The 13416-nt window shown below is 39.2% G+C and overlaps 1 protein-coding gene across 4 annotated transcripts in view; it reads right to left on the bottom strand.

Moving 5' to 3' along the window:
• The window catches only part of GPC6 (glypican 6), a 1081176-nt gene that overhangs the window by 797808 nt on the left and 269952 nt on the right, over window positions 1–13416 (bottom strand). For all 4 annotated transcript variants that reach the window (XR_012002024.1, XR_012002025.1, XM_072760856.1 and 1 more), the window contains exon 2: window positions 1511–1669. Coding sequence is in view for 2 of the 4 variants with exons in the window: in XM_072760856.1 (XP_072616957.1) it covers window positions 1511–1669 (159 nt within the window). In the remaining 2 variants the exon portion in view is untranslated. The remainder of the gene's footprint in view (window positions 1–1510; window positions 1670–13416) is intronic.

Genomic DNA, 13416 nt, shown 5'->3' with positions numbered 1-13416 from the left:
GTGTGTACCATGAATGCTATCCTAGAATTATTTCACTGCAGTTTTGGAGTACAGCTTAATAAAGGCACTAGAATCATTTTCCAAAGACAGGTAAAAGTCAGCAGCACCAGATCACTCTCCCAGCTTTCCGTAACAAACAATAAGGTGTCTCAATTTGCCTCCATCTGAAGTGATACATTATAGTTCCTCAAACACAGAGCCCCTCCAGGGGCTCCTGAATGTCACCATATTTGTAATCTGTCAATCAAGGTGAACAACGAAGTACTCCCTAGTTTCATTCAAGGGAACAACATTCACAGCATCACTTCTAAATAAGGAATTATTTTCAGGCACATCCACATGTAAAGCTTAACACAGAGGAAGAGGCAGAGGAAGAAATGGCAGATGTTGAGACACTTGGCAGAAAAGATGAAGTCCCATTGACTTACATGGAGAATGTCACATCATCTTAAGAACTGAAAAGACTACCGAGTAGACTTGCCTTTTAGAACTCAGAGGGCTGGTTTAAAAGAAATTGGTGTTATTATAATAGTTTAAAGAAGCAATGAAGCAGAACATTTTACCTACTACAGAGAAAAGACAAAGGAAAATCAAAATTTTGGCAAGCCTTTCCTAAATTGGCTTTTCTGTGCATTGACTGGAGAGGATGAGGGAAAAGATGGCAGGTCTACAGGTCAAGGACAACTTAGCATGACCAGGGTACTAGGAAGGGTCACCACAATTGGCAAATCTGGTTTACAATGAGCCACAGGAAGTATACTCACTTCTTAGGGAGCTAAAGACTACACAACCACCTAAGAATATTAACTTTATCACCCTCCTTATTAATTCAGTTTACAAAAATCAGATTGCTTTTGAATATTTTTTTCTGAAGTTCTGATCGGAAAATTTAATGCGGAAATCCTAGTAATAATTACTTTCGCTCTTTGTGCTTTCTCCTACAAAATGTTTACTTAACAAATAGAATACAGAAAGGAACTGGATAGCTTATAATCAGGAAATCAATAGAGGATTTAAACCTGATGCAGAATGCACTGTCACTGCAGTGTAAAATGTGGCTACATTATTGGAGGAGCAAACTCTAAAATAAAGGAGTCTGTGTCATTAGCACTAAAAACAAGTCTGTCTTCTTGAAAGTATTGTTATATTTCAAATAATTTTAAATGACATTTAATTATTTTAAAGAAAATCCCCAGATGAAAAATTAAGACAAGTTATGATGTGACAAAACCTGAATGAGAATCACTCTAATCATGAAAAATTAAGCTAAATCTTTCAGAATAAATCTCCCAGGCAAACCACACATTCAAAACAGCTCTTTGTTAACTCCAGCTTTTCTCAGATATTAACTACAAAAATTGTCAAGAAAGCGCATGCTTTTTCTAAAAATAGACCAAGTTATAAATGTTTAAGAAGGAAAGAAAAGCTCTTGCTCAAAGAAGTGTTTTTCACAGAAGACCGAGATTCTCAGAAGAGCACCCCAAAGGACAGCAGAAACTGTCCCACCTACCATCAAATTTCTTGTGCCTGGACACGAAAGTGGTGCGTACGAAATGGCTCGTCTCTTCCACGAGGTTTTCAAACTCTAGTTTGCTTTGCTGGCTTAATTTGTCTTCCATTTCTGTGGTGCAGCATGTATATTCTTGAGGACAGATTCTTAAGTGTTCCCCTGCAATGAGAAGGTAAAGGTCAGGAGGGGATGATAAGGACTTTGGGACATTTGCTTCTCCAACACTTCCCTCAAACCCTGGAGTACTTATTCCCCTAGCCCTTCCAGCCATGCCCATGAATTTATCTGGGCCTCTGTGGACTTAACATCCCAGACTTTCAGGACTTCAGCTGAAACGGATGCTGTGATTGGAATATTTGTATCCCTCCAAATTCGTATGTCAAAATCCTAAAGCACAAGGTGATGGTATATAAGGATCTGGTGCCTTTGGGAGGTAACTAGTCAGGTCGGGAATGAAATTAGCACTCTTGTAAAACAGACCCCAGAGAGCTAGCTTGTGCCCTGTACACAGGAGGACACAGTGAAAAGATGGTGTCCGTGAACCAGGGGGCAGGTGCTCACCACACTCAGAATCCACCTTTGCCACCATCTTGGATTTCCCAGCCCCCTAGACATCAATCAATGTCTTGTGTCTCCAAGCCACCAGTTTATGATATTTCTGTCTACAGAAGCCCAAACAGACTAAGACACCTGATATTTCCTTCCTGCCCCTGCCATGTAAGCGGATGGATATTAAAAACCTCACAAGACCATGACAATGTCCCTGCTTTTATATGAAATGTGCCAAGTAACACCGGGTGACAAGAGATGTAATATAGTCATAAGTGTGCTTGTCTTTGGAAACCTCAAGTAATGTAAAAGACGCTAACTCCCATCACCACAGTCAGTGTGACAGAAAGGGCAAGAAAAGATGGGAATCATTCCTTGTGCTCTGTTTTTGTCTGTCCATCTGTCAGAAGTTATCAGCTTTTCTCTCGGGCAAGTGAGTGTGTCTATAATGGTGGGTCTCATGTGCCATACATTCCCTCAGTTGGCAATTCTTGTCAGAGAGTAAATGTTCTCCTGCAAGGAGGAAGGCACTGAGGGGTTTAATTAATGCTTCTGTTCTATGGAAATGTAAAGTAAGAGGTAATGAAAGTCATGGATTTAATTCTATATCTTTATCTCTGAATATACCAGGCCACTTCTTTTGGCAATATTGCTTTCTTCAGTGCTGTTTGCAAGTAGGAGCCAAACCTCTGCTTCATGAAATTAAAATAGTCTGTTAATGCATAAAATGTGAATTTCTAAGTGAGGCAGCTCTGTTCGTGTCAAAATGTTTAGTGGAGCCTGTGGAAGGAAGAAGAAAAATCCACCCAACATCTCGGTAAGTAAAAACAACAAATTGTCCCTGGAATCAAAGTCACTGTAGGGCACTGAAAACCAAATGCACAAGGTACTTGATGTGGTGATTAAAATTCATTTACAATGCTTAACAGAACTTCTATAAAATTATGTCCTGAGACCAGTGTGAAGTATAGGGTGTTTCATGTTTACGTCGTTTGATGCTTTAGTGCCTACTTAAAACAACCCCAGAATAAAAAATGACCACAATGTGTACTAAAGTTAGATCTTATATAATTCCTGGAAGGGAAGCAGACCACAAAATATCATATGTATATTTTTTAAAATCAAAATGCATTGTACTTGAGAATGATAAATATCAAAATCAAGATAACACTTCCCTTCCAGGAGAAATTAGGATTTCAGAGAGGTACTCAAATACTTTTATGTGTAGTCTTTTATTCTTAAGTTGTCTGATGGATGCATGATGTTTACCATACTATTATCTTCACTTTTTCTGTACATTTAAAATATTTTGTAATATAAACTTGGAAGTATGTCACCAAAAGGTAGTAGCCATTACAGTTGTGTTACAGAAGAGAGCAGAGGGTAGATATTAAGAAAGACAAACAGGCTGCCCTTGACATTCAGAAGCCAGCCTGGCAACTCACAGCTAGGTCATGATAGTCTATTACATCTAAACAATCTCACAGAATGCCAACCCTAGACAAAATTACTCTGAGACCATGATAAATGAGACAAAGCAAAACCACTTCAAAATTTTGTCTAAGCGCAGACAAAAACAAGGCTCTATGTCATCACTAAAGTACTGAATATCTCCTCTCTGAGACAAAATGAGTGTACTTCTTTACCATTTACAGATTGATCTTCATACCACTCTCCCTCCTTGTTGATCAGATTTATTGAGATCGCTTTTTCATAGATTTACCTCCGCTTTCTGAAAGCATTCAACCTAGGCTGAAGCCCTGCTTCCCTGAACTCTCCCCTAAACCACTCAACCAAACTTCAAGTCCTGTAATAGAATCTTTCAAAGTCCCTCTCACTAAGAAACCCCATGGTTCTCCATGGTACAGTCTTGCTTGAAGATAAGTGATATCTTATTCAATTTCAGGGGTGTTTCTAATGGTTTCTCATTTGAAGGTACTGACAATACCAAAGTGGGGAGGGAATAGAATATGAATTTTGAGATTTTTCTCCAAGTCATTCTGATACATCACCATAAAAAGCAGAGTTCTAGAGGTTAAGACACTGGTAAAGAATAAAAGTGACTTTATCAAAAGCAATGGCCTATAAATCTCTAATTTACTTTTTATAAAATATAAATCTAACTGATAAGGACAAAACTCTGTATCCAAGTTGAATGTATATTTAGCATTAACAATTCTGTATAATGTTCCTTTCTCTAATGTGTTATAAATCATTTCCAAAAATTGCCCTACTCTTTTTCCCACCCTATCCCGTACATCAGGGCTGCATTACACTTCTGAATCATAACAAATGAGTTTTCAGCGAAATGCTGGTGACAAGCTGATCTGATCAAAAGAGAATAAACATTTTATGACCTGAGGAAAATAGTTGTATTTGGGATATTCATGGAAGAAATGCCAAGGATCTACATTTGTGAAATGAGATTGGATTGGAAGCATTATAATCTCCAAACACTCGACGAAAATCTGTATTTTATGTTGAATGATAAATAAAAACAGGAAGATACTTACTTCTCCATGGGACTTTATTTTTTTAAGGATTTTATTTATTTATTTGAGAGATGGAGAGAGAGAGAGAGAGAGAAGGCAGGGGAAGGACAGAGGAAGAAGCAGATTCATTGCTGAGCAGGAATCCCCATGCAGGACTTGACTCCAGGACCCTGGGATCATGACCCAAGTTGAAGGCAGAAGCTTAACCAACTAAGCCACATAGGACCCCCTTGGGACAAACCGAACTTACTCTGTGTGTGTGTGTGTGTGTGTGTGTGTGTGCACGCACGCACGCGTGCCTGTATAGGGTCATGAGGCACATGTAAGCGGCTCTGCCATTCTCATTCAATGCAGTATTAGATATTTTATACATATTTTATAGAACTGGAAGCATCCTCAAGAAGTCAACACCTTTATGCAGGCCCTGCAGAGGGATAACTCGAGACATGGAGAGACAGAGGCAGCCAAAGGTAAGCATGAAGAAAGCAAAGAGATGGAGAGATTACCAGAGTGTTTAAGAATCCTGCTATTGGATGAGTAAATCTTTCATGCAAAGTACTTGTTAGAATGTCTAGAGAAGACCATACTGATGTCCCCCAAAATACAGGATCAGGGAATGTGAAATGTGTGGTTGAATTTAGGTTGAGCCTTATTTTCTTTCTAACATATGCTAGATAAGAAGGTTCTGGAAGAACTGACCTATTGAAGTACACTTCCTTTCACCCACAATCTGAGGTCACTGATACTTGTCAAAACAACTTGGTAACTCTGAATGGCCAGAAAGACTTAGGACAATTGCACAATTTGTTCTAAGTTTGTTCATTTATCTCATTTTGCGCCCTAGTGCAGGGTTTTTTGTAAACCATGGCCTCTGGGCCAAATCTGGTGCACCATCTGTATTTGTAGGACCTGAGAACAAAATGGTTGGAGAAAAAAAAATCAAAAGAATGATATTTTGTACTATATGAAAGTTTCATGAAATTCAAATAGAATTGTCCATAAATAAAGTTTTATCAGTAGACAGTCCCATCTCTTCATTTATGCATTGCCTGTGGCTGCTTTTGTATGCAAACAGTAGAGCTGTCATGACTGAGACCACAGGGACCTGTAACTTGGATATTTACATTCTGAAATAATATGTGGCAGCTACTCTGCTATAAGAAAAATTAGCTCTATCCCTTCCCGTTCTAGTTTCTCCAAATGACAAGAATGAAACTTCTCAGCTTACGTTCTTCCTAACAGGAGCATTCGAAATAATAATGTAATTCTTTCAAAGCAGGAACTTATGAAAGATAAGAAAGTGTTGTCGTTTATGAGCTTCCCACACGCTCTCTCAAATTCCCTCAGGTTCCCTATGTTACTTATTCCATAATTAGATACAACATTTAGCTCAATGGGCATGCCACCAGATACCTCCAAGATCAGTAATATTAAATATACTAGTTTGTGCCAGCCATCAGGATAAGATATCCTGTGCCATCAGGATAAGAGACCATAAAAGCAAGAAGTGTGGGGTTGAAATGACGATGACCACACCTTCACTCATCAAACATGTATTAAAACCTATGTGCAATTCATGATGATAGGCTCCTGTCCATCAAGATCACATGTAAGGTCATGCCATCAGCTTACACAGGTGCATGCTTTCTTAGGGGACCTCCCCTACATGCTGGTGATTTCCCAGGTCCCTGTATTTTAGTAGAACTCTCCACTGGCTCTAAAATAAATAGGGAAATTATAGATGTCAGAAAAGGGAGTTCCACCAGGAAGTTAGAGATTGAGTAAAGGCTCAGGGACATATAGACTATAAACTGTCATCTGTTTTTGAAGAAAGAAGAGATGGGCTATTCCTCCCTTTCATGCCTCTTTTAACTGTGTGTCACTCTTTACAACATCTTTCCCCAAATGCCTGCCCAGATGTTTGTTTTCACTCCAAGACACAGAGGTGACAGTAGAAATGTGATTCTGCTAGATCGCACTCCCTCCAGGGATAGCCCTGGGTCTGAAAACTGCCAGGAATAGACTCGGTGAGTGGCATGGTGGGAAAGAGCAGGAGACAGGAGGACCTCGTTAGCCATGGAAGCCAGCCTCTATGGGTCTGGAGCAGCAGACTCTCTACCCTCGGAGGTGACACATGGGGACCTCAGAATGTACATTCCAAACAAACAAACAACCAACCAACCAAGATGAAGTGCCCCAAATGAGTCACATTTCACAGACTATAGCCAGCCAAACTCTTGGCTTTTGTAGAGCTTTGGAGTGTGGAGGGAAATTACTAACCTTACATTTCCTAAAAGGTAGGTAGGGAATCAAAATCTAGAAGTGCAAAGAAGGGACACCAGGATGGCTCAGTGGTTGAGCATCTGCCTTTGGTTCAGGTCGTGATCCCGGGGTCCTGGGATCCAGTCCCACATCGGGCTCCCTGCATGGAGCCTACTTCTCCCTCTGCCTGTGCTTCTGCCTCTCTCTCTGTGTCTCTCATGAATACACAGAATCTTAAAAAAATAATATAAAAAAATTTTAAAGTGCAAAGAGGATGGCAAGATCTCACAAAACAGAGCACTTTAATTTCTGAACCTCCAAATTCCATTTGATGACAGTGCAATCCTTGCTTTCGCCTTGGCATGTATGGTCTATGCAAGAATGCTCTCATCCTTGAGCTATATTAAACTCCCCACAGTCAAGTAGCCATGTCTGGTACCAAGCTAAGGCTCCTCATCTTTTGATACGTCACCTCAAATGACCATTGTGTTCGTTCACCTGGTGCCTAGGAAGTTGACTGGAGCAAATAATCTAAGGAAACAGACTTAGGAAGGTAAAATACTCTAGAATAAAGTGAACTTTTAACTAGAGTTTCTGCTAGCTAAAATACTTTAAATTGGGAGTTAATAGTCCTGGACTGTTTCCAGTCTCATAAAGTTCCTCCACAAGCTAATCAGGAGTAGTTGAATATAGGAAAGCAGTAGTTTTTAAATGTATGTTCTAGTTCATTTCTCTAGGTTCACATTCCCAAAAACCTCCAAAAAAGCACTTCTTCAACATTTTTCAGTGTGATGCGTTCTCATAAATGATCCTTTTGTATCTTTAAGGGCTGCTCTTCCTTGGCAGAGTTGTTCAGCACCATAATCAGAAGGTTCAAACTTTCACGCAAGTTTTTAAAATTCAATTAATGTTCTACTTTGATGGATCTTATCACTCAAATAACTATCTTCGTGTCATCCTTTGACGTTGTCAATTTTCCAGTGAAGCCTCTAAATACTAAGCCTTTCAGTTATTAAATTTTCACTCAGCATTTTGTAAAAGTAATTCCTTTGAAGCGAACCAGTAAGTTAATTGTGTAAATCTGTTCCAACAATTACACAGAACGGATTTCAAACATGCCACTCGAGATGGTGGAGACCCTGGTTCCACACTGCCAATGTTTCCAGTCTTTACCATTACCTTGTCTTTTTTTTCTTTCAGAGAAGCTGATGGTTGGAGGGGTGGGAACTGGCATAGAAGGTGAGGTCAGAAATAAGAGGGGGTGAAAAGTAGGGGGTTGGCGCTTGGGCAGTGCTTGAAGGCAGGACAGTCCTGGAGCAGGAGGCAGCTGGAGTGAAAAAAGTGATCTTTTCCCTTCCTCACATCTCACCTTGGCTCTAATGTATCTTAAAATTATTAAATTTGTAATACTCTGAATGAAGGGTGTTTCTCCTTATTTTCAAATGAATACATCTAATTTATTTAGTTCATACATGTAAAACTTTGAGACCTGTAACAAAAGCACTGCTTTAGGGACACCTAGGTGGCTCAGTGGTTGAGTGTCTGCCTTCGGCTCAGAGCATGGTCCTGAAGTTCTCAGATCCAGTCCAACATCAGTCAGGCTCCCTGCATGGAGCCTGCTTCTCCCTCTGCCTATGTCTCTGCCTCTCTCTCTGTGTCTCTCATGAATAAATAAATAAAATCTTTTTAAAAAGCACTGCTTTAACACAAATGATTATTAGTGTTAAAAATAGGTATGTGTAGATACACATACACATATACATATGAATACATACAGCATATTCCTTCCAAGTACAAAGAATTGAAAGACCTCAGAAGATTTGAGTTGTTGCAACTTTTCTTCTATATAGCAAACAAGCCCAGTAAAACGGTGGTTAAACATCACAGAGACAATAGTAAATCATAACAAAGTGACTCCATGATCTAAAATATGCCACAAACCAGCAACTCGACTTATTCAATAATACATTTTTGGAGAAAATGAATGTGAGCCCAAAGTAAAATATAATCTCAAAGGCAACTGATGAATCATAGTAATTCAACTGATCATTCCACACCCATAAGAGGAAGAGTGCTTATGACATTAAAACATTTTTGTCCCTAGATTATGGCAAAAGAAAGAGAGGTCGTTATTTTGTTGTTCTTTGGAGTTTTCTAGCCTCTTCTTATCATATCTCTGTATGATAAGATCCAAAACATTAGAAATAGAACTGATCCAAAGGCCACAGATGCCACCCCAGAGGTGTATTCAAATTGGACTGAAGTAAATGGACAGTGGGGAATTAGTGGACATCCTATTCCAAGAAATCTATCTACAAACAATTCTGATAAACTCAGTAACTTCCCATAAAGATCTTTCCTTTTCTACGTCTTTAAGACTCACCAACTCTCTATTTCAATATGATATTTTCATATAGGAAAAAGTCAAATGCTAACAAAATCTCTTCAACATTCAAAATGTCAATTTGTTGGTCTCAAGACAGTTCTTCAAGAATTAAGACTGGTAAAGAAATATTGTTCTCATTATTTCTGTATTTCAGATTCAAACTAAAAGCTACAGAAGCACAGAAAACTTCAGTTATAATCTCTAGGAATCGGAGAACAAGAGAAGCAAAATGCCGAGGCAAAGATAAGAAACTCAATTCCTCATCTCCTCTCCTATTGCAATGTGTCTGCCCGATGCTTTTTGAGTGCTCCCCATATGCCAGGCACTGTGAAGCAAGTATTTTTATTGTCTTTATTTTGCAAACTAGGAAATAAATTGCACAAAGTTTAAGTAGCTTAATCTTTAAGCTAGAAAAGATCTGTCGCCAAAGCTCGTCCTTATTAACTACTCTAATTCCTGACAAGATTCACTGTCTCCAAAGCTCATTCTTATAACCATTCTAACTTGTGACAAGATTCACTGGGCCATAGCAGCAAACTTAGAGACATCACAAAATATCTTAAATTTTCAGAGAAACTTGACATTTGTAGGAAACTCCACAGACTGTTGAAAATAGTTGAAGTTTCAACATCAGATTTTACTACAGTCTTTCAATGACATCATAATTTTCTGAAGCTGGGTTTTTTCTTAATCTTCCTTAATTTCCAGAATGTTCATGTGGGTAGCATGTGAAAATCAGTATGGAACATGAAATGAAAGTGGTGATGTCCAGTTTGGGCTTTGAGAAGTTATGTGCTGCACATTAGTAAATAGTTGTGACTATTTAAGAATTAAATTTTCAAAATGTTCCTATAATGTATATATAATGTTTACAAATGGCTACTAGCTCCTTATGATACAAATTCTTAATTGTTCAGATTTAATAAGAAATGACTAGTATTTCTCCTTCTGGCCTATGAGCGTCATGTAAAAAATGAATATTCCTGGACATAAAAAAATAATTTTACGTCCAGTGGCTAGTATCAGTAACATAGAGAAACACTTATCACTGTGCTGCTATTAAGTTATTTTTTAGATATGGTTAACATGTATGACTTGAAGTTAAAAAAAATAATAATACTCTCAATAATGTGGGTGGGCCTCATCCAATCAGTTGAAAGCCTTTGGATCAAAGATTGAGGTTTCGGGCAGCCTGGGTGGCTCAGCAGTTTAGCGCTGCCTTCGGCCCAGAGCATGATCCCAGAGACCTGGTGTCAAGTCCCACGTCAGGCTCCCTACATGGGGCCTGCTTCTCCCTCAGCCTGTGTCTCTACCTCTCTGTCTCTCTGTTTCTCATGAATAAATAAATAAAATCTTAAAAAAAAAAAAAAGGTTTCTTTGAGAAGAAATTCTGCCTTAAGACTACAGCAACAAGTCTTGTTTTCAGCCTGCTAGCCTCATCACATCACATGAGTCAATTTCTTAAAAAAGACTTGTGTGTGTGTGTGTGTGTGTGTGTGTATGTGTGTGTCTTATTGGTTCTTCTCTGAAGAAGCCTGATACTAATGCCTCCCTGAACAGAGAACCTATGGGAACCTCTGTTCTAGCTCCCTGTGCATCTACAACAGTGCTCATCATAATTGCCAAGATTATCTGTTTTATCTAAAGTTTGGCACCTTTGCTTACTCTTTTTTGCTCTTTCAGTGCCTACTAATCCCAGTATTTAGAAATTATAGATGGAGCAGCATTGTGTTGGTAAATGCTGAACTGCCTCTCCAGTTTTAAGGAAGAGCCCTGGTTTATAGTGTTTGCCGATGTGGGACCCAGGAAATTTAACAAAAATCCCCAACCCCTGGACAAGCAGAGCAGGACTAACTCCATTTTGTGCTGCACCCGCCACCTCCTGTAGGACCCCCACATGACCTGCGCATTGCTTAAGGCGCTGCCCCACCCTAGTCAAGCTGCTGGGTACACCCTTACCGGAAATCGGCTCCTAACAATGTAGCCCCGCCTTGTGCCCGCCAAAACTGCGCGCCAATTCTGACCAGAGTGATAGGCCAGTTCAAATGGATACTATAGGGTAAGATGTAATTCAATTGGCCACCTGCGTGTGGACCCACATGACTGTGCAACTTTCTGCATATGTTACAATCCCACTGGCCCCTATAAAGCTGCTACACCTCTTAGTCTTGGGGTCCAAGTCCCTGCTCTGCTCTGTCCGGTATACTTGGACCCAGGCTTGAGCTTGTAAATAAACCCTCCTGTGTTTGCATCAGTGTCAGCTCCTTAGTGGTTTCTCAGATTCGCAATCTTGGGCACAACAGCCAAATCTCATGGTATGAGTACTCCCAATATGGCTGATTTCAAGCTATCGAAATGATATTGCTAAATGCTGAGTTGTGAAAAGCTATGCAGCATGATAAAAAACTTTCAATAAAGAAGGTCTAGAGGAAACAAAATAAAGGTCTTATACGAAAAACCCACAGCTAACATCATATTCATTATACACTATACATATACATAACACACACACACAGGAATATTATTTAGCCATGAAAAAATGAAATCTTGCCACTTAAAACAACATTCGTGGAAGAGTTAGGATTATGCTAAGCAAAATAAATCGGTCAGAGAAAGACAAATACCATATGATTTTACTCATGTGGAATTTAAGAAACAAAACAAACGAGCAAAGGGGAAAAGAGAGAGAGAAACAAACCAAGAAATAAACTCTTACCAGAGTTACCAGAGAGGAGGTGGAGGGGAGGGGGTGATGTGTGAATCAGATGATGGAGATTAAAGAGTATATTTATCATGATAAGCACTGACATAAGTACAAAATTGTTGAATCACTATCTTGTACACCAGAAACTAATATAACACTGTATATTAACTCTACTGGAATTAAAAACTTAATTTAAAAAAATCGGGGGATCCCTGGATGGCTCAGCAGTTTAGTGTCTGCCGTCGGCCCAGGGCATGGTCCTGGAGCCCCGGAATCGAGTCCCACATCAGGCTCCGTGCATGGAGCCTGTTTCTCTCTCTGCCTATGTCTCTGTCTGTGTGTCTCTCATGAATAAATAAACAAAATCTTTAAATAAATAAATAAATAATTTTTAAAAAACATGGAACAGCACACCATCACATAATATTTTCTCCATGGAGTTACAAAAGACACCAAGAGTACAACTAATAATGAAACAATTAGACAGTGATGAGTTTTAAGTATTTATTACCTTGGTTTTCAATATAATTTATTCAATTGTAAATTATACAATTTAATTTTTTTTTTCAATTTAAATTTTAATAATGGCTGTGCCAAGGGCACCTGGGTGGTTCAGTTGGTTGAGTGCCTGACTCTTGATCTTACCTCAGATCTTGATCTCAAGGTCCTAAGTTCAAGCCCCATGTTAGGCTCCATGCTGAAGCCTTAATTGATTGATTCATTAACTAATTAACTAATCAATCAATTAAGCCTGTGCTTAATTACAGGCTCACAAAATTCTTGAAAATTATAATAATCCATTCCTACAAGGTGGAATGTGCTAGTGTACCACTCTACCCGAAGCTAAATGTACTGAATATTGTTAATTGGCTTCTTCTTTCAATTAGTTGGGTTCCCAAATTCAATTAGAAAGCCCCTAGACCAACAGAATCTGCTATTTCCACCAACTACATTTAGATCTATGGGTATATTTGCCTCAAAGGAAAATTGGTTCTTCACAGTCATTTCTGACTGCCAAAGTACTGTAAAGAATTCCCCTGAGAGAGATGAGGAGTGCAATAGAGTAGTTATTTTAAGAATGGCAGACAGTGTGGACCATGGCTAAACTGCATGTTTAAAGGAAAAGTCACCAGTAGTGACAAGCAAAGTTATCACTGAGCAAGGTGAGCGAAGGTGATTCACCCGTGTTTTGCAATTTGCAGTCGCACAGTATTGCCACTACTCGAGGACTCAGGGAGAGAGTCAAGAGGCAGCTATTACCCTATGCTATTGTTTTAAAAGACCTAAGGTTCATTATACCATAGCCACCTGCTCATACTCACTGCTATTATACCCATAACCAGTACTACGAGCCCTGTCGTATTTACCTGCAAAATATTCATTGCCTTCAGGATAGCTCTTTGCACATGGGAGGTCTGATCATAAATGCTGAATCGAATGCATCAGACTCTCTTTGCTCTCTTCAATCATTCATTCATCCATTCCCTTCTCTAATCACAGCTCAACCGCACAT

Source organism: Vulpes vulpes, chromosome 6 (genome assembly GCF_048418805.1).
Source record: "Vulpes vulpes isolate BD-2025 chromosome 6, VulVul3, whole genome shotgun sequence".
Taxonomy (NCBI): Eukaryota; Metazoa; Chordata; class Mammalia; order Carnivora; family Canidae; genus Vulpes; species Vulpes vulpes.
The sequence above is the reverse complement of the archived record's forward strand: the minus strand, read 5'-3'. Positions and strand labels throughout refer to the sequence as shown.